At 36.1% G+C, this 25,634-nt stretch overlaps 2 protein-coding genes and 1 long non-coding RNA gene across 8 annotated transcripts; 1 reads left to right on the top strand and 2 right to left on the bottom strand.

The window, feature by feature from the left end:
- LOC104892804 (uncharacterized) lies at nt 1-4,002 on the bottom strand. 2 transcript variants are annotated; one of them, XM_010678820.4, is made up of 12 exons: nt 3,762-4,002; nt 3,592-3,678; nt 3,307-3,440; nt 2,848-2,906; nt 2,717-2,771; nt 2,614-2,643; nt 2,161-2,200; nt 1,298-1,332; nt 1,114-1,218; nt 899-946; nt 692-811; nt 1-371 (listed from the first exon to the last, which is right to left on the bottom strand). In XM_010678820.4, the coding sequence occupies exons 1-12, from the start codon at nt 3,808-3,810 to the stop codon at nt 327-329; spliced, it is 807 nt and encodes a 268-aa protein (XP_010677122.2). In that variant the 5' UTR covers nt 3,811-4,002; the 3' UTR covers nt 1-326. The 2 variants fall into 2 exon arrangements, with proteins under 2 accessions (XP_010677122.2, XP_010677115.2); XM_010678813.4 differs by having other exon boundaries at nt 1-391; nt 3,762-3,990.
- Nucleotides 4,003-10,557: 6,555 nt separating this feature from the next.
- On the top strand, nt 10,558-23,026 carry LOC104892827 (glycerophosphodiester phosphodiesterase GDPD4). 5 transcript variants are annotated; one of them, XR_007273174.2, is made up of 10 exons: nt 10,558-10,823; nt 12,093-12,179; nt 12,449-12,546; nt 14,138-14,198; nt 14,489-14,569; nt 14,716-14,808; nt 15,705-15,794; nt 19,386-19,513; nt 19,648-20,151; nt 20,976-23,026. XR_007273174.2 is itself a non-coding variant. In XM_010678839.4 (9 exons), exons 1-9 carry the CDS (start codon nt 10,644-10,646, stop codon nt 19,811-19,813), a joined length of 984 nt encoding a protein of 327 aa, XP_010677141.2. In that variant the 5' UTR covers nt 10,558-10,643; the 3' UTR covers nt 19,814-20,592. The 5 variants fall into 5 exon arrangements, 3 of the variants coding, with proteins under 3 accessions (XP_010677141.2, XP_048498646.1, XP_048498652.1); XR_007273175.2 differs by lacking the exon at nt 20,976-23,026 and having other exon boundaries at nt 19,648-19,896; nt 19,981-20,592; XM_010678839.4 differs by lacking the exon at nt 20,976-23,026 and having other exon boundaries at nt 19,648-20,592.
- Nucleotides 20,792-24,902, bottom strand: LOC125496848 (uncharacterized). The gene is made up of 2 exons (XR_007273176.2): nt 22,828-24,902; nt 20,792-21,833 (listed from the first exon to the last, which is right to left on the bottom strand). It is a non-coding gene; the product is annotated as an uncharacterized LOC125496848 (long non-coding RNA).
- Nucleotides 24,903-25,634: the final 732 nt, after the last annotated feature.

Below are 25,634 nucleotides of genomic sequence, written 5' to 3'. Positions count from 1 at the left end.
TGTTAGAAACAGCTGACAAGGGACTTCTGATATCAAGGTTTTTCAAAGTATCACAACTTTCAGTACGTACAACGCCGAGCAACAAAAAGGGCATCATTGGCTAACTGGTAACTGGTTATATGAAGCCATACATCATGCGGTCTTTGACTCTTTGCATAGTGTCAACATTTCAGGAATTACAGGAAAGGCATGAAATTTTCCTACATTGTTTAACTGACAGACTTACCTATGAGGTTAACTGAATCCATATCTCCCATGTTTCTGAAAAAGTCTTGACTTACAAAATTCATTCAGAGTTGATATCAATAATATACTATTCTCCCACATCACAACCGCCTGTGTCCACCTTGTAGTCTCCTCCGCATGCACACCTGATCACGTGCGAAATTCCCTAAGAATACAAAATATTACTGTTTCAATAGTATTTAGTAGAAAAAATGCATATACTTCATATCAAAAGGAGTCACAACTCAAGTGGCCAAGTGGGTAGAGTTTACAGGATAGGTAATCTTGCTATCAGAACTTACTGTGGTACCCTAATTATACTTTCTGACTAAGTGAACAAACAAACAATATTCTATAGTCATGAATAAGTCTGGATCTTGCGAAACTACATTAATGATACCAAGAAGCACACTGCAGTTTTAGCAAACAGCAACAGTAGAACACGAAGTGGCAATTTGACATGTACCTTCAGTTTCTCGAGGTTGGTATCCAAACTCCGCATGTACTCCAATTCTCCATCCTTCTCTGACAAGAGAGCCTTGTGTTCCTCTTCCAGTGTACTCAATTCTGTGGCACTAAGCTCTGGCTGTAATTGGCAAGGACATAAGGAACAAATTAAAAACCAAACCTTTTGGGGAAAGATGGTGTGATAGAAAGAGAGTAGATGCACCACCTTGAGATTATTTATATCATTCTTTAATTGCTCAACAGATTGCTTCAACTGAAACATCGAAATAGATATAAAGCAGAAACAAGACAAACTGAGTCTGATAGCAGATTGTGGAAAGGAAAGTGTTGTCCGGAATTCTGAAGACAAATTAAAGGTTCTAGAATTTCTTGTAAATAAGATTTTGAGAAATCGCAAAAATAAGATTTTGGGGAGCCAACCTCAGTGTTCTCTGAAATTAGTCTGATTTTTGCTTTTATAATCTCATCAAGCTGAGATTGTGCAGTTTGCAGTTTCCCCAGTAGGAGCTTCTTGTCCTCATCTTCCTATGAAGGTTATTATCCAGTATGATGCTAAAATTACAAAATGAATTCTGAACAAAAGTTTGCTGGAAAATGTTCATACCGAGCTGCATTGGGCTGGACCCTTGCTGGATACTTCTGCAAGATTCAATCAACAAAATCAGGATAAGGCGTATTATGCGCCATCAAGTGTGAGCCCTAAATACATATGCCTACTATATGTTTCCGAGTCCTTTCAACAATCACCTCAAAAGACATCCTCAAATGTATGGGTAGAAGTATTGGCATCCAACTAACATATCAGTTGATGTATAACCTGTTATGTTTAGATATTCATGACCCAAAAGACAAAAGGAAATAGGAAATAAAATGTGCATACTGTCATCCCATAGCAGTGCTGTTGGCCCTGCCTCCAAATTCTTTCAAACTATTATGTTCATTGATGGAAAACCAATTCAGGCATCTTTCAAGCTATGCTATGTGACAAGCAGCCTGCAACTCCATTCTGACACCAAACCAAGCAACTGAGGTATCTACAACTATAAAAAAAAACCTTCCAACCTGTGGCAGAATTAGACTGATCTTCAAAGTGATATTCTTCTCTTACTTTTATCAAAACTCATATGTCCTTTCTAAACCAATGTCAGCCTTTGTGCACATCATTGGCAAGTAATAACTCTCTTGTAAATGCATATACAGAGAACAAAAATTATGTGACGATATTCATGTTAGATGTGCAAACTGTACATGAAACTATTAAAGTAGTAATGTAACGGGAAATGATATGCTCTGTCACATAAGAAGCTATATGCATCATGGCTGACATTTATGACCAGAAATTCCCTATTTCCCATCTTTTACCTATTCTTCAAGGGGTGGGAGGGGGTTATTGACTTGTAGTTGTTACAGGTTCGTGGCAGAAGATATCAAATCACAAAACTCTTTTCAACTAGATACTGTCTATACCTGGAGTCAAATCTGTTTCCATGAAACTCCTTTCAGAGGGCTGCAGATAACAAGGATTAACAGTTTCAATTGTTCACCCTCTTAGGGATTGAGATAATGATGTGAAATATTCGCAGGAGAGGCAATAACATTAAAGCGAGAAATTGGAAGATACTAAAAAAATCGGCTCCTCGAGAAAGCAGCAGACAGAACACCATAAACAAAACAAAAAAGAAAACATACAAATGACAGTAACTTCGATTATATGCAGACATAAGTGCCCAAATAGCATCTTGGACTGCACAAATCTCAATAAAATTTTGTCATTGGTTGTACACTCCTTAATATTAATAAAATTAACTAATGAAAGATAATTGAGAGATGTGCCGAAAATATATAGAAGTCTTCTGGATGAGCATTGAACGACACAACTACAATCTAAAAAATCCACTGAAACACGAAATCAATTCTCACCTCATTACGTACTTTATGATCCAGCCAGTCCTGCCAAAACATCACCCAAGGATTTGGTATAATTCCTCCCAACATAGTGAGAAATAATAAAGCGAAATCTAACCTTCTGTTCTTGCATTTTGGAAATCATATCCTCAACAACCTTGTCATAATATGATCTGGAAGCAATCGAAATATATAATTTAGAATATTATGTAATCAATGTGGTTAATCTACATGCACAATCTAAATCACCTTTTCTCAAGAACTTTCGTTGATAAGTTGTTTTTTTCTTGTTGAATAAGTTCCAAAGTCTGCAATACAAACCAAAAAAGACCGCAATAGTTACTTTTTTTTATAAAGAATTTACTGAGCAGCATCAAGTATGGATGAAATGTTATAAGGTAGTAAGGATGAGTATATCATGCAGAATCTCCAACACATTAACATAAATATCAACTTATATATATATGTGTTTAGCTTCGCATACTATCTATGTTCTCTGCATCTCAATGTTCTACACTTAAAAATGAACATTGTACTAAAACAACTAATAATCAAATTAATCAGCACAAAACAAAAGTAAACAAGTGCTTGAACCAAAGTTACTTACGCCTACTAAAATGCACACATATGACTGCAAAATTGCACATACTAAATAACTTATGAAGTGCTAAATAGAATTAGTTAACCAATTAAGAAAACTGTAGAAACCTGTGAGAGATTGACAGAGTCAGATTCTAAGGAAGTAAATTTTTTCTGCTTCTCCAAAATTTTGGAGCATAATTCAGCTTTAACTTTAACCATTTCATCAGTCTCTTCCATAACTCGCTTCATTTCCGACTTCGCTGAAAATTCGTCGATCATCATCATCAATGCAATTGCAAGTTATTAAATGTAATTGCTGATTTATAACTTTTAATTAAGCTTAACTAATCCAATTTGAGGACGAAAATGATGATAAAGATTGAATAAAAGAGAAAGGAAAAAGTGGAAAACCTGATTTGAGATCTTTCTCGAGAGTGTGAATGGTAGTAATTTGCATTTGCTCCTCAACGGAGATTTTTGTGGCTTGATCTTCCACATCTGTTCGCAGCAACGAGAAATTAGGTTTTTGTTGTTCTAGTATGAGTTGAAATCAGAAAATTTGAGAAAGAGAAAGAGAGAACCGTTCATTTGAGTGCGAAGAGTTTTCATGTATTGCAAGTATTCTTCCATTGTTATGCTGGAAATGGCGGGAGGAAGAGAAGAGGAGTGCGATGATAATAGGTTCTACTTCTATACGATTTTGCTGATAGTTAAGGTTTCAAAAAAAAGAGATTTTAGCTTCGAAGTTGGTTTAGAGCTCGAATGTGAAATTCTATTTCTTGCACCTCAAGACTTACGACAGTTGCATCTAGCGGCGGATCCAGGAATTGAGCCACGTGGGTTCGAAATAAATATAAGTTTCAAATTACATTTTGTGAAAGTATTGGGTCAGATCGTCTGACCCAATATTCTCGTCAGACGGGCTGAGCCCAGTACTATAATATACAGCAAAGGAGAAAAGAAAGATTAAAAAGAAAAAGGAAAAGAAGGTTCAAAATAGAAAAAATAGAAAAATCAAGATATCCAAAGCTACAGACCCATTTTCTCTCTTTCTTCTTCGCTGAAACTTCCCTTGCTTTGCTGAAACAAAATTGTGATGTAAGAGTCGTATAATTTTTTTAGTAATTAGTACCTATGTTAACACCAAACTGAAACAAACTGAAATATACAACAAATTGTGACGCGATATTCGGAAACAATATTCGGACACCAAACTGAAACATGGAAACAGGTGTTTATAATGATATTCCGCCGATGAGGAAGTTTCCCTGAAGATTCTGAAGTATGAAAAACGTTTCGTGACGCGACTTTCATGAAGTTTGCGTGCAGTATACAAAGTGTACAATTTTGTTAAGCTGGCAGAAGAGGAATGAAGAAGAAGGAGAAAGTGAGAGAAAGCAGAGGTTAGTGTTTTGTTTTCTTTTCAGTTGGACTTTGTTTTCTTTCAGTTGGACTTTGTTTTCTTTCAGTTGGACTTTGTTTTCTTTCAGTTGGACTTTGTTTTGTAATATGTATACCAACTGAAATAAATAATAGACCAACTGAAACAAAAAATGGACCAACTGAAAGAAATAATGGGCCAACTGAAAGAAATAATGGACTAACTGAAAAAAAAATGAAGACTACCTGAAAAAAATGAAGACTACCTGAAAAAAAATGAAGACTACCTGAAAAAAATTAAGACTAACTGGAAAAAAATTGGAACCACCTGAAAGTCGTTCGACCAAAGATTATGATCGGACGAGTCCGACACAATACGTTCTCTTTCATTTTAATGTCATTTACATTTTTTTAATAAGAAGGGAAACTTTCAACAATTTTGCTTAGGAGAGCTTTTATCCTTAATTACATCGTTACAAAAAATTACAATAATTCATATTTATATTAACAAAAAAGTATCAATATCTTATAAAACAAATACAAAGTTATAAAACGAACTATTAATCATATATATATATATATATATATATATATATATATATATATATATATATATATATATATATATATTATATATATATATATATATATAAGAAATATTAGCAACTAGCACAAAATATGAAATCTGAAATAAAGTGAGTAACAATAAATCAACACTAATATGTATTAAAGTGACTAACATTCTAACAACAAGTTTACTGATACTATTTTTGTTTACAAGTGATGTATAAATTCTTCCATGTCAAAAGTTATAACTTGTATATTTAATTTATAAAATGCACATATGAAAATTTAATATACATACACATTAATCCTTTTCCGTTTAACACACTTCTCATTGCATATCATATAAATATATGATTAGTAAATTAACTAATTAACATAATTTAATGACTAGTTTCACTTAGTAATACATGATTACTTGATTACTTAAGTAAGGGAACTAGGAAGAGAATGAAAAATAACCTAGATTCATTATCTTTTGATGTTTTAATACTTGATGGGATGGTGAGAATTGTAGATATAAAAGGCTAGTTAATTAATAAAGAGAGTACTAAAACAAAAGAAAATAGAAGACCAAGATTTGAAACATAAGCTATTTGTAGACTGTAGTATTAAAAGAATGAAATGATAAGGGGAAGACCGAAGAATAAAGAAATAATAAAACAGAGAAAAGCTTCCCGCAGGAGTTGAACCTGCGACCTTGAGTACCAAAACTCAATATAATACGCACTTTACCGCTGAGACAGAATGCTTTATAGTGAAATAATACGCTTGTTTATTATATCATCTGTTACTCAGTTTCCTTTATTTTTCAGTTTTTTCCTAGATCCGCGTGGGTTCAGTGGGTATCCGCCACTGGTTGCATCTTATATGCACGAGATAAGTGCAAAAACATACGATTTTGTTTGGTAGGAAGGATTTGGATGAAAAAGAAAGAAAAAAAAAGGTAAAAATAAACTTTCTTATGTTTGGTAAAAGAAAATAAGATGAGTTTGATGGGAAAGGAGAGGAAGTGGAAGGAAAAGAATACTCTTAAATCCTTGCTTTCCTTTCCTCTCAAAATCGGAGAAATTTGACAGCAAAGAAAGCTAACAAGCTTTTTACTTATGTTTTCTTTATTTCCTTTCTTTCACTTCCTTTACTAATGGCAACCAAACATGTGATTCCGCTTAAATCTACCAATTATATCAAACATTAAAACCAAAGTGGTAGAAATTAAATTAATTGTTAATCACATCTAATAGATCAGAAATATTTGAATTTTTAGTCAATTTATCCCACTAGATTACGAGCTAGTTCTTTTATTTTATTATATCTATTTTACCAAAAATCTGATTTTAGATTATCAAAATTTCAAAACTCATAAATTTTCGCAATACAAGAATCATAATACTATAATTCTCCAAATAGTCTAGTTTCATTTATAAACAACTAACTCACCTTAAACATGTTTAGAAATACCGACTATTACAAACACTATCTGAGGTTTTTCATGTAACACAATGCGACGCATCGCATTGACTACCGGCATGCTCCCCAACCCCCGGCAGTTCCATGCTAACACATTACTCATTGGCCACCAAAAGCCCTATTAGTGGGGCCCGTCACATCCTCAAAAATATTATTCACCACGTATACATCTAAACCAATTTTCTTCTTAATTCCGCAAGTCTCACCTTCATGCAGCTCATCATAATCAGCTTCATCCTACCTCGTTTTCTTTCGAACCCCACTGACCACATTTGCACCACTACTCACCTGTCCTTCCTCTCTAGCCTTCTTTTTCCATCCTTTTTTCTTCTGGGTACTAGTTGGTTTATAAGTAACAACATCTGTACCATTCTCCTCTACTGGCTGTGAAGCATTTATTGTGATGTTTGCCATCTGCCCCTCTCCTTCACCCCCTTTTTTGCTTCCTTCATCAGTGTGAATAACAGCCACACCCTCCTTCAATCCTTCCACCTCCAAAGTAATCTCTGTCATTTTACCAACCATCTTTTGCACCTCCTCCTTTTCTTTAATACTTACTGTCGACCTTGGTCTAGTGATAAACAATTGCTTTATTTGCACAACTACCATGATCGACTTTTCGTCCCCTATCCATCTCAAGGCTCACTTTCTTCCAAGGAGACGCCTTTAACCATCCCCCATACCTCACAGTCGACTCTTCCTCCTCTTTATAGTCCATACAATCTTTTAAATCATGCCCCATTCTACTATAACAAAAGCAAAACAAGGGTGGTTTTTCGTATTTTACCTTAAAGAAATCTTCGTCACCCCCTCGCATTTTAACTTTGATTTTCTGAGTCAGAGGCTTGCGAACATCCACGTTAACTAGGAGACGTATCGACTTGTCAATTCCTATCGATCTCGAACAGTCCGCCTTCACAAACCCTCCAAGTTTCTTCCCGATAGCCTCGACGTTTTCCGGATTTAATCTACCCTTAAAGGGCAAATTGTACACCCTTACCCACATAGGCAACTCATACAACACCATTTATGATGGTTTCGTGTTACCTTTGATGTCACTAATTAATAAAGCGTGGCGGTCAAAATGCCATGGTTGTCCCTCCAAGACTCGAAATTTATCCCTCCAATGGTGGAATTGGAAGACATAGGTATTCTCTCCTATACTACTTATATCAAGCACATACGTAGGTTGCCCAAACGTTTTTCATTGTATTCATAAAAGCGTTTGTATTTATGTTTCGATTCGTCCATAATTTCCCCACAAGCCCTAACTCAATACGAGCGTCCTCCTCGTCTACATCATCAACATTCCATTCAATCGCATCTTCATCATTAGGGTTCTTACTATGGTTACTGTTCACCTAACTTTCCACCATCATCCTCCTTATTTCTCTCATCATTGTTTTCCGAAACTGGTACTCTGTGATCATTCATGTCTGCATGAGTATTGGACTCCATGCAAAGAAATCCACGAAACTGGTACTCTGTGATCATTCATGTCTGCATGAGTATTGGACTCCATGCAAAGAAATCCACGAATCTCGAGTCAAAACTCGAGAACACAGCCCCCAAGGGAAACCCTAGGAAAATCGCCTAGAACACCCTCCCAAGGAAACCTACGGGAACCTAGAGGGAACTTCCGACCCCTGAAGTTATTGATCAGAAGATGATATTGATGTTTATACAGATTCAAATTTGGAAAATTTATCAATCGTAGTATTATATGTTTGATAAAACTAAAATCAACCTTATCAATGGTTGAGATCTATCAATTACAATAGCTATAATACTCTAGTGATACTTGTTTTTATTTTCTCTTCTCTCTTTTATTACCTGTTATATCAATTACAATAGCTCGACCTTTGTTCCACAAAAGTTCAAAACCAAAAGTGCAAAAGTTGGTCTACAAATCTCGAGGATTAAGGGCGGATCCAGGAATTTGAATGAGGGGTAGAGTAATATTTATTGTGATAGTACCCGTTACAAAAAAAAAAAAACTATTGAAGTACAAATTAAGTGCTTGTTTGGCCCAACATCCGAAGTAGCTTTTTCCAAAATTTTAGTTTTCACATGAACTTGTATTTTCTAGAAAGTGTATAACCTTATCTTTAACTTCCCGAAAGAATAAGTAATAAATTTCTGCATTTTGCAGAAAGTTCTAAGTTTCATATTTTTCAACCAAACAATACACTTTGGCTTCTTATGCTTCCTAGAAAATCTCACTTTTCATGTTTTTTTTAACCAACCAAACAATTAACAACACCAAAATTAAAAAAGTTACAAAAGTGTCTTGCTTATAACACAAATATACAAAAAAAATTCACAATTCACAACAAAATTATACAAAAAAAAACACAATTCACTACAGAAGTATTAAAAAAAAAAAATCAAAATTCACAACATTTTCGTATCCTCAATTATTAACCACCCGCATTCCTAATTTTCATGTTACATAAAATGCTATGAAACCAATCCAATCTTTTCCATCTCTCTCAATTTGTAACTAAGTTTTCCTTTTTCTTTTTGTTTAGATTATTAGATTAAGAAACCCACAATTGGGTCCAACCCTCCTTCGACAGTCTGTCCTTCTGCTCTTCTGCTCTACCGATGTTCATCGGAAGCACCAGTGCACCACAGGAAGGTGGAAGAGAAGGCAAAGGTAAGCCGACCATTAGTGGATTCAAAGTGTACTGTGTTGGAGAGATTGGTGGATTTTTTTTTTGCTCAGAATTATTAATTGTGGCTTATAAAATAAACCAACATAATTCCTTAACATTAGCTTCAATATCATAGTGCAAGTTATAATTCGAAGGGAATTGATTTTGATCCATAAAGTTTCCTATTTTTGATCCATTCTAGTATCAATCTAATCGCATGATTGAGGCCATCATGAAAATTGATTGACCGAATATTCTCAATTAGGTATTACATGTGGAAAACTTTATGTAATTTTCCTATAATTCAGCCATTCAAATTGATCTTAATATCAATTAACACGGTAATTACATGATTTACTTCCTAAATCAAATTACAACGTGATTAGTGCAATCGTAGTGAATTAACACGCAACACAATTGAGAGTCCACGTAGACAATCTCTTTGAGATTCTAAGCAATAGAGCATGCCACATGGGCAAGAAAGCTCTAACTGAATGCCCCGTGGCCTTCTTCTTTATATTTATATATGTCTATTATATAAGGGAAGGAGGGAGCAATGATGTCCTCTTTTGAAATGCCTATTTTGCCCCCTTCCATTTCTAAATTACAAAAGGAATGTCAAAATCAACACTCAAAGAAACCTATCGAAATTTAATTTACAACACTCACTCACAAATCACTTAAAAGAAGAAGCTTTACAAATCACTCATACAATTGAGAAAATCACGTTATAAAAATCACTCAAATAATTGGGAAACTTTATTAAAACTTAAAATTAACATACAAACTAAAACTAATAACCTAGAACGTCAATACATACAAAAACATTTACAAAAATTTACGTACAAATCACTATTCTCAAGATTCAAGAACCATTCACAATTAATGGTGGGTCATGATAAATAAGAGGTGTATTGGTAGTGAAATTAAAATTTAGAAGTTAGACAAGGAAAAAAATTATTTACTTTTTTATAGTGTTTAGAATTTAGAAGTTAGTACTGTACTTAATTCAAAAATCAACTAAAAAATTATAATATTAGAAATCATAAATAACTTTAATAAAATTTCTATTTTGTTCATAAAATTTAACTTTGAAAAGTAAAAAAAAAATAAAAAATAATGGTGAGAGACTTAATGACCAATCAAAATTTGCAACTAAAAACAATTATATTTTATATGTTTAATGTTCAAATTTTGACTCTTATGTCGAATAAAATCGAGTTTCGAAAAAAATTCAAGCACACAGCGTGTGCAAAAAATTATAGTATATTATATAGATAGATAGATTACTTTTTTTAATTCCTTAATCCTTGCTAACATCTAGCAATTAGATGTTTATCATAGCACAAAGCTGGTGATCACCGTGTAGGCAGGCCAGTACATGCGACGGCGATGAAGAGGAGACAACAGCCGCTCTTAGGAAGCGGGTGGCGGAAAGGAGAATCAAAATTCAATTGGAGATTTTCATGGCGACGACTCGCCGGAAACTATCGATATATAATAATGCTACTGCTGGTCATAGCTCTTGCTCCTCCCTTCTTCTTCCACTTACGTCTCACACGCTTTAATCAGGTTTACACCAATTTCACCTTTACTTCTGTTTTTAATTAATATCATCATAATCATTTCTCTTTCCTGGTTAATTATTTTGGTCGTTATTGATGTTGAATTTTTCTACATTGAGTAGACCTAATTTATTTCTCATTGATAAATTACGGTGACAGTGAACGGAAAATCTGAAAATTGAAGTACCGGTATCGTCTCTGGTGTGAGAACGAATAGGGTACGTGGGACGAGTATCGAACCCGTGCCACATTGAACTCATCTTCCATCTCATCCATTTAGCTCTTCTTTTATGAGAAATGCTTAAATCAGAAATGTTCTCAACATTTTTGTTTAGAGCAATTTTTGGCGGTATATTCATAATAAACAATAGTATATTAATTACAACAGGTATTTATATTTATACAACAAAACTAATTTATAAAAACCTAACATATGATCTTATTATAGACATACTACGGCCCGTTTGGTAAGAGGTCATAGATGGTGGGAATGGTAATGCATTCTAGTGTAAATTTGTACTAGAAATCCAATGTCATTACCAATGGTAATGCTACTTCTTTCCAAGATATTCATTTTTTTCCTAAAGGTGGTATTGGGTGGTAATGAAAATTTATAAGGGTCATGTTTTGTGATAAAGTTTCATTTCCATGGTCATGTACATGAGAATTTTTTTTACAAATTCACACTAAATTACATTACAATTACCATGGGCCATCAAAGTAATGTTTTTGGTTCCAATATAGTATTTTATTGATTATATGTACTTCGCTTTTTAGTAGATAACTAGATATACTACTTTCTTGATGATCTGAACAAAAGACATGTGGAAGTTAGAACAGTTTGAATTACGCAAACCTGGTTGGTTTATTGGCCATAATTTATGTAGGACTTCTTTTGAGAATGTTTGTTGGCTTTATTTTGTGGACAAGGGAGTGATGATTGTATTACACCACAATTATCAGGAAAGAGGCTATTTTAGAAATATCACAATTAAAACTAATTCCAAATGCCACTTTAATTGCGTAGAATGATACAGTTTGTATGCAATTGCAGCTGTTAAATCGATGTACAAGAGATAAATAATGTCGCCTTGCACGTATAAACTCGTTGCCGGGTTTAGATTTTCCTAACTTCATTATATACTTGATTATCTCTGTTCAATACTAGCTGCAGTTTTTATAATGCCTTAGAATTTTATATGTCCCTACGAGCTTTTTTATCTTATTGTTTACCTGGTTGGGTTGTGATTATTTCATTGATACCGAGCTTACGCAGATGCAAAAGAAGAATTGTGGTTGGATAAGAAACCCACCTCTCGTTTGTGCTCATGGTGGTGACTCTACCAACGCTTTTCCTAACACGGTAATTTTGCTTCTTTGTTGCGATTTACAGCTCAATGCCTTAGAGCTTGACTTGTGTGGTATTCTTTGAGCCCAAGACCACCTTTCCTCCTCCACCCCTAAAAAATAAGATAAGGAAAAAGAAAAGAAAACCTTCTAGGGAAGTTTACTTTCCCTTCTTATGCTCCAGTGTGTGTTAGATCATTGCTTAAAAGTTGGAAACTGCTAGTATGACTGTGTAGTTAATACTTAGGTATTTTCTTATGAACTTCTTTTTGATGGTGATTACAGAGGGCCGCCTATCGCAGTGCGCTTCATTCTCGAGCAGACTGCATTGAAATTGACGTCTCTCTTTCAGCTGATGGAGTCCTTTATGCACTACATGACAGGTATATTGAGTTGTCAATGCACTCGTCTTGATGATGTTTTTTGCTTTTGTCTTCCGCATGTGTGCTGCATCGCCAACCACAATGCTAAAACTTCAGTGGTAGCATGCGTATGGTATTAAACCCATGAAGTGGTAATCTATCTTCTGCTTAATGTAAAGACTTGACTTGGGCCCTATCAATGTACCACATAATCCTAAATTTTCCAATGTTCTTCTTTTGTGCACACTTTTTCATGCAAATGTGGCTGGATCACATGCAGGGAGCTTTCATCATTTTAACTAGAATAAGACAACTAATTAAGTCTCACCGCCAGTCAGGGATTTTGTGTAAAGTTAAAACATTAGGTCGGCTAATTAGAAGATAGGATTTTAAAAGCAAGAGAAAGAGGTAGCTAGAACCTGAAAGAAATGAGGAGTTCTCACTCATCGTATTTTTTGTGGTGTTTGTGCATTTCCTATTGACGCCTCATTTTCTTTTTCTAGGAATTTGGATTCCAGTGCTTCTCTTTTTCTTTTTCAACTAATTAATGGCTATCTGTTAACTGTAAAAACTAATAGCAATGGCTGTTGAAGTTGTTTTAAAGGGTGGATCTGCAAATTCCAATACTACAGAATGATTGTAGGGTTGCACTTTTCACCGTTGTCCTTAAAATTCTCTCATTCCTTCCATAAAATCATTCCCTAAGAAGTAAAAGTACAATTGAGTTCCTGTAGGTTATCTATTCCACAAATCCTGTGTATAGGTGTGTGCTTAAAAACAAAACGAGGTCTTGGCTGCAATCCATGTAGTAATATAGAATCGCAGAAGCAGTATCTGGTGGACATTACATCATCATTAATAGTTTCCATTGCAAAATGCATTGATTAATCGGGAATTACTTTTCTTACTGTATTAATTAAATATCCAAATGATAATTAATTAATTTTCAAGTTATTCTCAAACATATTCTTTCGAACACCTTATATTTTTCATATATATAAGTCAAAGAAGGTTTGAAATTTTGTATGAACTAATATTAACTAAGATTTTACTAATGTGTGACAACGACTATACCAGCTTCTAGCAGCAAATGTGTTAATGAAATGACCAATCACAGATGTTGCCCTGTGATTATAAAGAAAAAGTGTTAGATATCTGCTTGATGTAAAGTTGAAAATAGATTATCTGATGCCCTTTATGTAATGTATTAGCCTTTATTAAATTTCTTTGGTTGTATGACTAGATATAGCATTGTCCACTTGTAGAGTTTCAATGTGGGAAGGAGAGAAGGAATAATCGAACAATTAAGGTCAGTCCTTCCAAGGAAAGTTAGATATGAATTGCCCTAGTTTACTTATTTTATGGCCTCAGCTCAGCATATTTTGTCCATGCCAGTGTTGTTAATATAAGAAACATTACTTGTGGGTCCATTTTTGCCTAGACTTTTAAGTGGGGGGTCGTTGAAGAAATGGAGAGTGAAAAGGGGAGGGAAATTATATTCATTGTGAAAAACTCTCTGAAAGTTAGCACTACAGAGGAATCTGTCAGTAATTCAAGTCATATAGTTCTGGTTTTGAAGCTTGTTGGAGATTGATTCACATTGTATAGACAGGGAGTTGCAGCGGATATCTGGGAATCATACATCTAGAGTTGGCTACTTAAGTGTCAAAGAAGTGAGTATTTCTGTCAAGTTCTAATTGTTGCAGTTAGTTATCTAGGGTGCTTGGTCTGCTTTCCTTATAGACACACACATGTTTGCATTTCCTCGTATATTCTTCCTTGATTTGGAAGCTGGCATCCTGATTGGAGAATTATAGCAGTTATACTTATTGTTTTTTATATTGTTAATTTTACATTAAAAGAAATCTTTCTGGTTGTGTGTCTTTGTACAAATTGGAGGAAGACAGGGGAAACTCGTTCATTGCATACATACCATCTCAGGTGTCTTTATTTTTGCATGTAGATAAATGAATTGGATGCAGCACCTCAGTTTCCGAAAGTTCTTGACGATCAGAGAGTTCCCACTCTTGAAGATGCTTTAAGGGTATAACAAATCTTGCTAATTTCTTTGCTGTTGAGCCTTTCCTGATAGTACATATTGAACTATGTGTAGCTTTTGTGATTAATTATTTCCTAATTGTTGTGCAATTGTTTCTGGTTGACTCTGTGCCCGGTGAATGTTCGTATCAGTTGGTGTCAGCTTCAGTAAGACATGTCATCTTGGACGCAAAAGTTGGGCCTCCATCTTATGGAAAAGGTCTTGCTGAGAATATTTTAGCTGTTGTAAGTTTGCTGTTTAGACTGTGGTACTCTTTATCCTTATCTTGGATAATATCTAACCGTTGTATCAACTGGACAACTATATTAATTCTTTAGTGAAGTGTATGAAAATATTGTTTCTCTCTGAATTAATATACTTCATCAGCTCCTCTGTTTCTAAATATATGCTGCACTTTCCTAAACTGAAAACATCACAATACTTTCTGCATACGTAAAAGTATAGTCCTTATATTTGAACACCTTTTCACACTTAAATGTGTTGTCCTTATTTCTTGTAAAATTATGTGGTGGGGACCATGTTATCGAGGGAGGAACGGAGGATTGATTTAACTCAGGCCTTGTTCTCTTCACCTTATTTTTTCTAAACTTCTCTTATTTTTTCTGAACTTTTTTTATTTTTCTGAACTTTTCTTATTTTTTCTGAAAATAAGCAAAAATAAGGTGAAGAGAACATGCGCTTATTGTGGTCCCTTCCTCTCTTTACCTTCTAGAATAGGTGCTCTTTCTCTGTATAGCAATTATTTAAAAACAGAGAAAGTATATAATTTGATGAAACTAATGAGATTGATTATGCTGGGTTTGACAAGTTCACTTGAGCAATTTGTTGTGCCTTTAATTTATAACGATGATTTATAGACATTAGGAGGAACTTAATGTTGTTCTGAGCTCTATGTACTGCTGTTGGGACTTGGGAGAGGATAAGTTTCACTATAAATTACGTAAAGCAGGGTGAATAGGACTAAGCATCATCTAGCTGAACCCTGCAAGAACCATATTTTATTTGTTCATATTCTAGTTATATGTTACTTGATTCCTCGGTTTGCAAGATAATATTTTTTAGTTGCAGCTCTGGCTTTTTACATATAGCATTGATGCACGCACCTACTCTTTACATACAGGTCAAGAGAACAGATTGCACAAATTGCATGATATGGGCAAAAAGTGACACTTTAGTGAGGGAAGTTATTAGACTCTCACCAAACACAACGGTAAACTTCTATGTTTCTTGTAAATGTCTCCTCCTTCACAATATCTATTTTATATATGGGTAGAAATAGATCGAAGGTACTGCACTTTATAGTGCTTAAAGATACATAATTCAGTAGCCAGAGTAGCACTTTAGGAAAGTAAAGGGAGTTCCCAAAACACAAGACCATATATTATCCATAAATAGATGCTAAAATTTCAGGTGAAAAACACTAAACTAAATGAAATAAGAAGGATTAGCTCTAAAGGATGGTAGTTGCATTGATAAATTCAGTGAAAGTCCATTAATGACAATCCTCAATCTGAGAGGACTGGGGTTCTCTTAATCTCCCCCAAAGGATTTTTCTCACTCAAAATTTCTGGATAATTCTCTCACTAGGTTCCCCTCCTTAACTTACACTTTTTCCCTTTTTCTTGCTAGTCACTCTACCCTTTGTAACTAACTACTGTTGGGATTTTCACCTTTACCCTCCGCAATTAACTTAAGTGCCCTTCTTGCTCCTTGCATAAGTAAAGAGCACCGGTGGTTTAGGTGGGTTCTCTGCAATATATTTCTCTGATCTATCACTAAAGGATCATCGGCAGCATCCCCTTAGGCCTTAGCTAGCAAATCCACTTCCATATTTTCATTTCTCCTCAAGTGCATCAAAGTTCTTCGGTTGCCTGTGGACTTCACCTATGGACTTCCTCTGAACCAAACAAACATTAGTATTACCTCTCCCTATTCCTTGCATGGGTACCAATACCTTTGGCACAACCAGCATCGAGTCAGAGTTTAGACCATACTCCCCCCATTTGTTATTGTTTGCCCAGTTATAGCAAACTTAATAGCCATTTCAGCAATATTTGCATCTGGGCACTGAATTTTGCAACAAATCTTCTTATCCAGGAGCCCTGCATATCCCAGCAAGTGCGAGTTATACCTGTAGAAAAAGTGGAGATAATGTACCAAGGGAAAATTTTAAAATCAATTTAGTTGTGGTTCATGTATGGGTTTTTCAAAACAGAGACGAATTGGGAGACATGGAATTATTTTGTGAGCCACAAGGATTGCTTCCAGTAATGGTCAATGGCATGGTTCAAATTTTCGAAAGCCCACTTGTTACGCTCAATCCACACTCTCCAACAAATCATACAGGTGGACCAAGAAACGGTATTGTAGGAAAAGTTTTCTTGAGCCAAGTTTTTAGGTCTTTGTCATAGAAATTTTGTGAAGTTGGAAGAACAGATCAATTTCTTGGTCCCTTGGAAAGTCTTTGTGAACATGAAGGGGAGAGGTTTATATCGCTAGTAGCAAGGAAGGCTCTAGCAGGGAAGCACTCCCACATCATGTTCCATAAAAAGAATCTAACCTTGGAGGGCATCTGGCAGACCAAAGAATGTCCCACAAATTATGGCTCCTTTTACCTTTGAACTTAGCTCACCACATATCTGTACACAGTTTTTGTCTCAAAGTACCTCCCCTGAGGTAAAGAGGTCCTCCCTGAAGGAAGGAATGTTTATTGCATTTATTCAGTTAACATAATTGTGTTGGGGGGGGGGGGGAAGGGAGGAAAGGAGGTCTTAGAGAGGTCAGAGTGTTTTTGTTTATACAGTCAGGTACTGCCGGCCTGTGTTCTTTATGTTGGAAGGGGGACCTCGATAAGGGATCTCATTGGGCAATTGAGGTTCAGTCATCTTTCTACAAGTGGACGTACTTTCCCTTTGCCAGACACCACCTAGAGTATGAGGTGAAATTTAACAATGTTCAAGCCCTTACCTTTGATATGGATCCTTAGGAGATCCAGATAGAAATAACAATCAGATAAAAGGGTAGATGCCAACTCTCGGAGGAAGAGAAGGATTCTTATCAATCACAGTCATAAAAAATGAACACATGACTGTCTATTGATTTAACATATCATAAACCAGGAAAAGCTCTCATTTTTCATAAACTCAAGTCTGTATCTAAAGCTTAAAACCTAATGCTTAGACAGCAAGAATATTTGAGTCTAGACTTTTCTACTAAAATTAAGTAATAGAATTAAAAATGTTAGAACTCCTAATTGACGCCGTGAAACAAACTTCACTGCAAATTCCAATATTTTTTAACACAAATCCATTCAAAAGTTGAAAACAATATTTAAAAGATATGTTGCATCATTCAGGTCTTTGATCGCGTCATTTTCTTTTCCAAAGAGGAGGATGTAAACTGCAAGTAGGAGACGAGAGATTTTCATGTTCTTCCTAGGTAGGGAGGAAGGTTTCAGGTCTTTGGGTAGAGGCTTCCTCAATCATCTCACCATTCAGAGAGGTGTTCCATACAGAGGATAACGATATATGGGGAAAGGGGGTCCGCCTGTCGTATTCCTAAAAAATGGGTGGAAGCACAATGGATGTAGCATTAGCTATAACAGAGGTGGAAGTAGATTAAATGCAACTCTGTACGAGCTTGCACTATGGGTCGTCAAACCTATGGTTTCAGAAGCATCCTAAGATGAAGTTACTTTCCAGCTTGTATGTAGCCTTAACCATAACACAGGTGTAAGTAGTAGATGAAATGCAACTCCGTACAAGCTTGGAAGGGGATTCATCAAACCCATGCTTCAGGCACCCTAAGGTGAAGTCCCATTCCAGCTTGTCGTACCTCCTCCAAGTCAATTTTTAAGGGGAAATAAGAACCTATATTTTTGGCTTTCTTTTCTTCATTAAATGTAGGAATTCAAAGGTCACTACGTAAATGAATTATGTACCCTCTCTCTAGTTAGTAGAGATCATGGAGTTTAGTATGTGTCTCAGCCCTTGGACAAGGATTGTTGTGACAAATTTTATAGGAGATGGTGCACATAACGAGTGGTATGAGAATTATCTACTTAGGAATAAGGTTGATGATAAACCTGTTCATGTCAAGGAGGGGGGGGGGGTAGTTAGAGGGGAAGAAAATATTCTCTTAATGCATTGCAAGTCCATTTTTATGTCATTCAGCTTTGGAAAAAGAGATGGTGAAACCCATCCCACCCAGCAGCTTTTGGTTCTCAAATACTGACTGCCTTTCCGGTCTCCTCACTGGATGAGTGGTTGGTCAGAGAAGTAGTGCCCCTGTTATGGGGAGGGGGAAGGGAGAAAAGAGTCCTGTTGTTATTAACATTAAATATGTCTTTTTGTTAATATGTAGTTTGGATAATTTGTTAAAGGTCAATTCGTTTTCTCTGTAAAATAGTGGCATATAATGGAAAATGATCTATAGGTAGGCATTGCTTCTGGTAAGTACTGGCTTTTGGTTCTGAGAAGCCATCCCTGCAAGCTTTTTTCTTATTTGGAGTTCTAGTGGAATTTGTACTATCGGCTTGTCAACTATTCTCTCCACATGAGATTGCTCTCTGCAATTTCTCAAAATTTTTGACTCTTCAAAACAGCTTTAGTCATTGACACCTATGCAGGACAGTCTCATAAACCTGGAGTGAATGACCTTGAGTCTATCGGACAGATTTTCAACTTCCATTTTTGTTCATAAAGCATTTCCTTCTGTTTTTCCACCTTCATCCTTTCCCATATGTCCTATATCATTTTGTGATATCTTATTGCTGGTCTCTGAATTATGGATCCTTTTGTAGGTTGGATATATTGTTATGAAAGATCCAACAACTGGATCTAGATCCAATTTGCTGAGGATGAAAAAGGCAGTGGTCGTTGGGGTTTACCATCCACTAATTGATGAAAAGCTTGTCCAAATTCTTCATGGGTATGCCTGTTGACGAGAACTCATCCCCCCTCCCCCCCCCCCTGTAATGATCAAATTTACAGTTTAAACTACAGCCATATATACTTTTCGCTTGACTAATCTGTGTTTGCATAATTGCTGTATGTCTCTTTCAGGAGAAACAAAAAGATCTATGCATGGACGGTCGATGACATGGTTTCCATGATGGATATGTTAACAAATAGTGTCGATGCTGTTGTCACCAGTAATCCAGCTCTTCTTCAGCAGCTCATGCAAGATACTAGAATTCAGTGTCTTGAAGAAGGTTTTTCTTTGCCCTGATGATCATGATGCAGTTGAGTTTTCCTACTAATCTTGTCCTAGCACAAGAAGACCAGATCACCAAAGAGTACCTGTGTCATCAGGTTTTCTCTACCAACGATTGAATTAAGATTGATGCTTCTATCAGTATCATCTCTAGTTGTATTATTCACCACGATTATATTCAGATCAATTCTGGAGTGCCTGAATGCAGTTACAAGTTATGAACCGATTGGCGATTGTACAAGGAGAATTAAAGATGACAAACATCAGGGATTCAGATTGCTCTTGTTTATGGTGGTTATCCTGTTCACGTTGCTACGGGAAGTTCTATTTATCAGTGACATATGATGCACCAGGTTCTCATATTCTTTCTCCCTATTGAGGCTCCTAATGTTTTTATGCTTGAATTATTTTTTTGTTTGAAACAAATCCTGTATTAGCAGTTATCATGTATGATCAAAGCTGTACATATTTACCCCTGTAGTCTGGACTAAGTTCTTGACACTGGAAGTTGGAAAGACAGAGCTAGAAGGTTGTCGATGATCTGGTTTATAGTGTCTAAACTAGTTATTAGGCCCGGGCTACGCCCCGGGTAAGCAAAAACTTCATTTATTAATATGATACTTTATAATAATAACACTAAATACTACTTAGTCTAGTGGTTAGGACTTTAGTATATGTACTTGAGGTCTCGGGATCAAATCCTATACTACGCAATTTGTAAATTTTTTTATTGTACATGGATTACGTGAACTAAAACTCATTAGGGAGAGCGCCACGTGGCACAGTTTCTTGTTTGCGTACGCCTTTTAATATATTTGTATAGATAATCTCATTAAAATTGCAATAGCTGTATGCCTGTATTACCTCTTAATCTCATGTAGCTTGCAAGCTGATGTATATTGTTCATTGATTGAAACTGGTCTAATCAGAAATTATATCAACTACATCTTAGTATTTGTATCTGACGAAAATTTCATTCTCGGTATCTTCATATTAGGACATTAATTTGATTATAATATTGTGTATTAGTAGAACAAATTCAAAATTACTATTCATATCAACATTATCTAAACACACCATAGTCCATTCATCCAACATTGAAATGAGGCAGGTGCATTAGTGAAGCTAAATGGCATAACTAGGAATTCATAATGACCTGAGTGTGTTTTTAATGCAGTTTTAAACACATCTTGAGATACCCTAAGTTGGTGATACTTGGCTCTCAGGTCCAACTTTGTGAAGACTTGTGAACTAGCCAATTCATCAATGAGTTGATCCGCCACTAGATAGGATACTTGTCTTTGACGATTCTATTGTTGAGCTCCTTGTAATCAATACAGAGCCTCCAGTTGCTATTTTTCTTTCCCACCAGCACTACAGGGGAGGCAAAAGGGTGGTTGTCTCAGTGTGATGCATTCATCGTTCATTTCTTTGATGAGTTGCTCAATTATATCCCTGTGTTTGATTGGATATATGTATGGCCTTATATTAACAGGTTGAGATGTTGTTAGTAAAGAAATCTTATGATCAAAGACTCTTCTAATTGGGGGTAAACAACTAGGTTATATGAAGATACTATGGAAGGTGTCCAACAATGTAGATAGTTGTGGATATGAGCTGGGCTCAACCTGTTGTGCGGAATAGGTGATGTGGTTGGGGAAATGAGTAGTAGAGGAATTCACTTGGAGCAAACACACATGAGCAGCAGTTCGTATCATCTTTGAAATTGTTGAACTATCCATAGCCTTCAAATTTAGGTGGTACCACCCAGAACATGCGACTTGTTGGCAGAAGTAAACTCCATTTTCAGCTGTCTAAAATTTCACTTGACTGTGCCTGAAGTATTAAGCCATTGGACTTCTAGTACTATGTCACTTCCACCAAGGGGGGTCATAAGAGCATATGTTGTAAATTTGGCAAACGGCAGTTGCCAGGTGAAGCCCTTGCACACCAATGAGCATGAGAGCTGGTTGCCATTAGCCACTGCGTGAGGGTGAACGGGTTCTAGCTTGCACCCAAGTTTTTGAGCAAGTCCCTGATCAAGGAAGTTGTGAGTGCTTCCATAATGAATTAAGATATGTATAAGCTTCTTACCATAGTAACATGTGACTCTCATTGTTTGGAAGCCTTGGCTTCCTGCTAAGTGCATTCATGGAAATGCATGGTTCAGTGGTCACTGAATTAAACCCAACATTTACTTCTACTAAAGCTTCTTTTGACAATCATTTTCAAAGTTCAATTTATCTTTAGTGCCGCGGATTTCAATAGTGGACAACTGAGTTTGTTTGAATTGGCACTTGTGATTCCCATTACGAAAGAAGCATAATCCCTTAGCCTGCTTTCAGCTTTCTCAACATAGCTCAATCTTCTTAGGCTTTGTTGTGGTGTTATTGTTGAAATGTTGGTGGTGCAGGTAATAAAGGTGGAAGAGGTGGTGGAGTGTGTTTAGGTGAAGGTAATAGGGGTTTTTGGTGAGGTGTGGAATAATTGCCTCAGGAGATCCTAAATAGTAGCGCGCTCCGTTACTGGTAATTCACGTAAGTGTGTCTGCACCCCTTGAGTGGATGAGAAAGAAAGGATTTCTTGGAGCGTGGATTCAGTTTGAAGGCTTACACAAAGGGTTTCAGGTGAGGCCTGAATCCTCCAATGAAGCTATCAAGGAATTATTGATTAGGTAGTAAGGGGTTTTTGCTCACCATCACTGCTCTTAACCTTTCAAATGAGTCCAAGACTCCAAGTAATCCTCTATGGAATCAATTTGTTCAAGTTCATTAAACTCTTCTATATTAGTACCACTAATCTCTTCTTTAAGTCTGGCACATAAATCCATCACAAATTCTTCTCATTCAATATAACTCTAACAGTAATATAATTATGAAAATAAGAATCTGCTATACCAGTCATGTGCACACTAGCCAAATCTACTTTCTGATAATAAGATATCTTACAAAGCGTACAATATTTCAAGCATTTCTTCATCCATAATTTAGGACCATTACCATCAAACATAGGATACTCGAAGTTTATACCTCGCCATCCATCGTTGAAAGTGTTTTATGAATTTTTCGCTTCCTTTGCTTTATCCTTCAATAAGCTGAGAATTTCATATAACGCATAGGAATGGGCAATCAGATGTTGCTCCAATATATTGATCCTTTCATCAAATTGTGCCTTGAGCTAATTTGCAGTCAGATTTCTTGTCACAAGTGCCAGATTTCACAAGAAAATGTTGGGCAAAAAACCTAAATTTCTGAAGCTAAACTTCACCAGCAATTTAAGTTGTGTTCTCGTTACCAGAATGTGAGTTGCTCTGATACCAATGATGTAGGAATTTAGGTATTCACCCAATATTGAAAGTGAAATGAGTAATTTGAAGTTTCATAAACTAGTTAGGGGAGAGAAAGAAGAACGAGAGAGAAAGAGAGATAGGAGGAAAGAGGTTTTTTATATTGATTTTCATAGCCCAAATACAATGAACCATTAGATATTTATAGGGATGATGCTCCGACATTCCTACTCTCAACATTGGCAATTCTGACATATTCCACTATAATTGCATTAATAGTACAACAACTCACTAGATACATAACAAAATTTCCCCCAAAAAATACATATTCAACTAATTTATTAAAAATTAAGAATGAAAGGACTTTCAACTGTAACATAAATATGGATATCATTTCGAGATGGTAAAGGAGTTCATCCAGGATAGGCACATGCTGAGTCAATTCGGGTCGTTTCTCGTTTGCTGTTTGTGGATTGATTCGAGTCGAATCACATCTGATTGGAGTCGAGTCTGTTTGGGTTTACAACGGATTGGGTCGAATTCGAGCTGGATTGGGTCAAGTCAGCTAGGGTTGGGTCTATTTTGTGTCAACCAATATTTTTAATATAAAAACGTAATCTAAAATAAGGGATAATTGAAATGCAATATTCGATGTCAAGAATAAAAAAGTACTCCATCCGTTTCATTTTAATCTACACACTTACACTTTTCACGCATGCCAATGCTAAACGTTGAGGACATATATCTTTAGTTTTGTGTTTGTAAAAATTATAAAAAGTACATATTAATAAAATACATGTTATGATGAATCTAACAAGATCCCACATGACTATATTTTCATCTGCGTATAAATCACAAATGATGGTTAAAGTAAAATTTGTGAATAGTGTAAAATATCAAAGTATAACAATTAAAATGAAACAGAGGGAGTAACAGATAAAAGATAATACTAAAGTAAATTAAAGTATATAATAATGTATGGAATAGAGACAACATTAGAATATTGAGACATATTGTGAGATATCGAGAATTGTGTTGTAACTTTTTTCTTTTACATTTTCTTTCTCCATATATATGTATACTTAGATTTCTAAACTAAAATGAATATTGAATTAATAACAAATGATAAAATAGTAGGATGAAATAGGTGAGCAATTGAAAAGCTATAGAAAGATACATCATGTTGTGTTTTTCTTTATACTCCTAGATTGTAATATAATATATATACTTGTTTAGTTTGTACGACTATATAATTTAATGAAATTTTATCTAGCATATATAATAATTAGAGGTGCCTCATTATATTTTCAATCCTCGAGTAATGAATAATTATTTGTCAACTGAAAGGGAAAGTTCAATTATTGAGCTCAAAAGGTTCTTTTATGGTATAGCCTAGACATTGTTCTAAAAAAATTAATGTCAAGATTTATAGATATATTTTTATTGCATGGAAAAGTTATTTTCATGATTTTAATAATTAATATGTGAAATGTAGTTAGGAAAAAATTGCTCAAATTAAAATTTATAAACTTCTTAATTACATTATAGGATTTTTTCACCAGGTATCCCTGTGGTTTTCAAAATTCATGGGGTACCCCTAATTTTTAAAAAATGGACCACCCTTACTGTTTCAATAAAATGCACCAAATTCCCTTAATGACTAACGGCGTCAAGTTTTGCGTTAGTCATTAAGGTTAATTAACCCCTCTAACCCTAACCCCAAAACCCTAATCCTCTAACACCTCACGCCACCCTAAACTTTAACCCTAACTATCCAGCTAGCAACCACCACAACCCCCACCACCACCCACGCAGCCCACCTCCGTAGCCGCCCTCCCCTATCCCCCACCCATGTACCCGCAGCCTCCACCACCACCCACGAATCCCACCTCCGTAGTTGCCCTCCCTACTCCCCCGCAACCCCCTCCCCCTCACCGGAAAAATGAACAGAGAGGAGCGATGCAGCAACGAAGAAAGCCCTGTAGGTGGCTGAAACAGAGGAGAACCACGGGGCAGGGGAAGCAATAAACACACGCGGCCACGAAGAGAAGAGAGAGAAAATGCGAGCTGCAGGTGCAGCTCCAACGACACACACGGGGGAAGGGACGTTTGAGTGACAGAATGGGAAATCACGGGGGTAAGGGCTACGGGGTGGGTGGCGGACGGCTACGGGGGTGGAGGGGTAGGCTGCAGGGTGAGGGGAGGACGACTGCGAGTGTGGGGGTAGGCTGCGAGGTGAGGGGAGGACGATTACGGGGGTAGGGGGTAGGCTGCGTGGGTCGGGGCTACGAGATGAGGGGAGGGTGGTTGCGGGGTGGGGGAGGGGGTGGGGAATATAGAAGGTGGATGTGGTGGTTGGGTAGTTAGGGTTAGGGTTTAGGCTGGGGGTGGGTGTGGGGGGTTAGAGGATTAGGGTTTAGGTTGGAAATGTGGTGTTAGAGGGTTATGAATTAAAGGTTAGAGGGCTTTATTATAGTTAGACAACTAATTAGGGTTAATGACTAACGGAAATTTGAAGTCGTTAGTCATTAAAGGCATTTGGTGCATTTT

This window comes from Beta vulgaris, chromosome 1 (genome assembly GCF_026745355.1).
Source record: "Beta vulgaris subsp. vulgaris cultivar EL10 chromosome 1, EL10.2, whole genome shotgun sequence".
In the NCBI taxonomy this organism is placed as follows: Eukaryota; Viridiplantae; Streptophyta; class Magnoliopsida; order Caryophyllales; family Amaranthaceae; genus Beta; species Beta vulgaris.
This window is presented reverse-complemented; position numbering and strand designations above follow the sequence as displayed.

What these genes read in the sequence shown, in the direction of transcription:
- LOC104892804 (XM_010678813.4), bottom strand. Translation starts at nt 3,810, where the DNA reads ATGGAAGAATACTTGCAATACATGAAAACTCTTCGCACTCAAATGAAC. An exon ending in TCTTCGCACTCAAATGAACG is followed by an intron (nt 3,679 to 3,761) that starts GTTCTCTCTTTC and finishes TGCTGCGAACAG; the next exon opens with ATGTGGAAGATCAAGCCACA. An exon ending in CCAAAATGCAAGAACAGAAG is followed by an intron (nt 2,644 to 2,716) that starts GTTAGATTTCGC and finishes ATGTTTTGGCAG; the next exon opens with GACTGGCTGGATCATAAAGT.
- LOC104892827 (XM_010678839.4), top strand. Translation starts at nt 10,644, where the DNA reads ATGAAGAGGAGACAACAGCCGCTCTTAGGAAGCGGGTGGCGGAAAGGA. An exon ending in CCAACGCTTTTCCTAACACG is followed by an intron (nt 12,180 to 12,448) that starts GTAATTTTGCTT and finishes TGGTGATTACAG; the next exon opens with AGGGCCGCCTATCGCAGTGC. An exon ending in GCTACTTAAGTGTCAAAGAA is followed by an intron (nt 14,199 to 14,488) that starts GTGAGTATTTCT and finishes TTTTGCATGTAG; the next exon opens with ATAAATGAATTGGATGCAGC.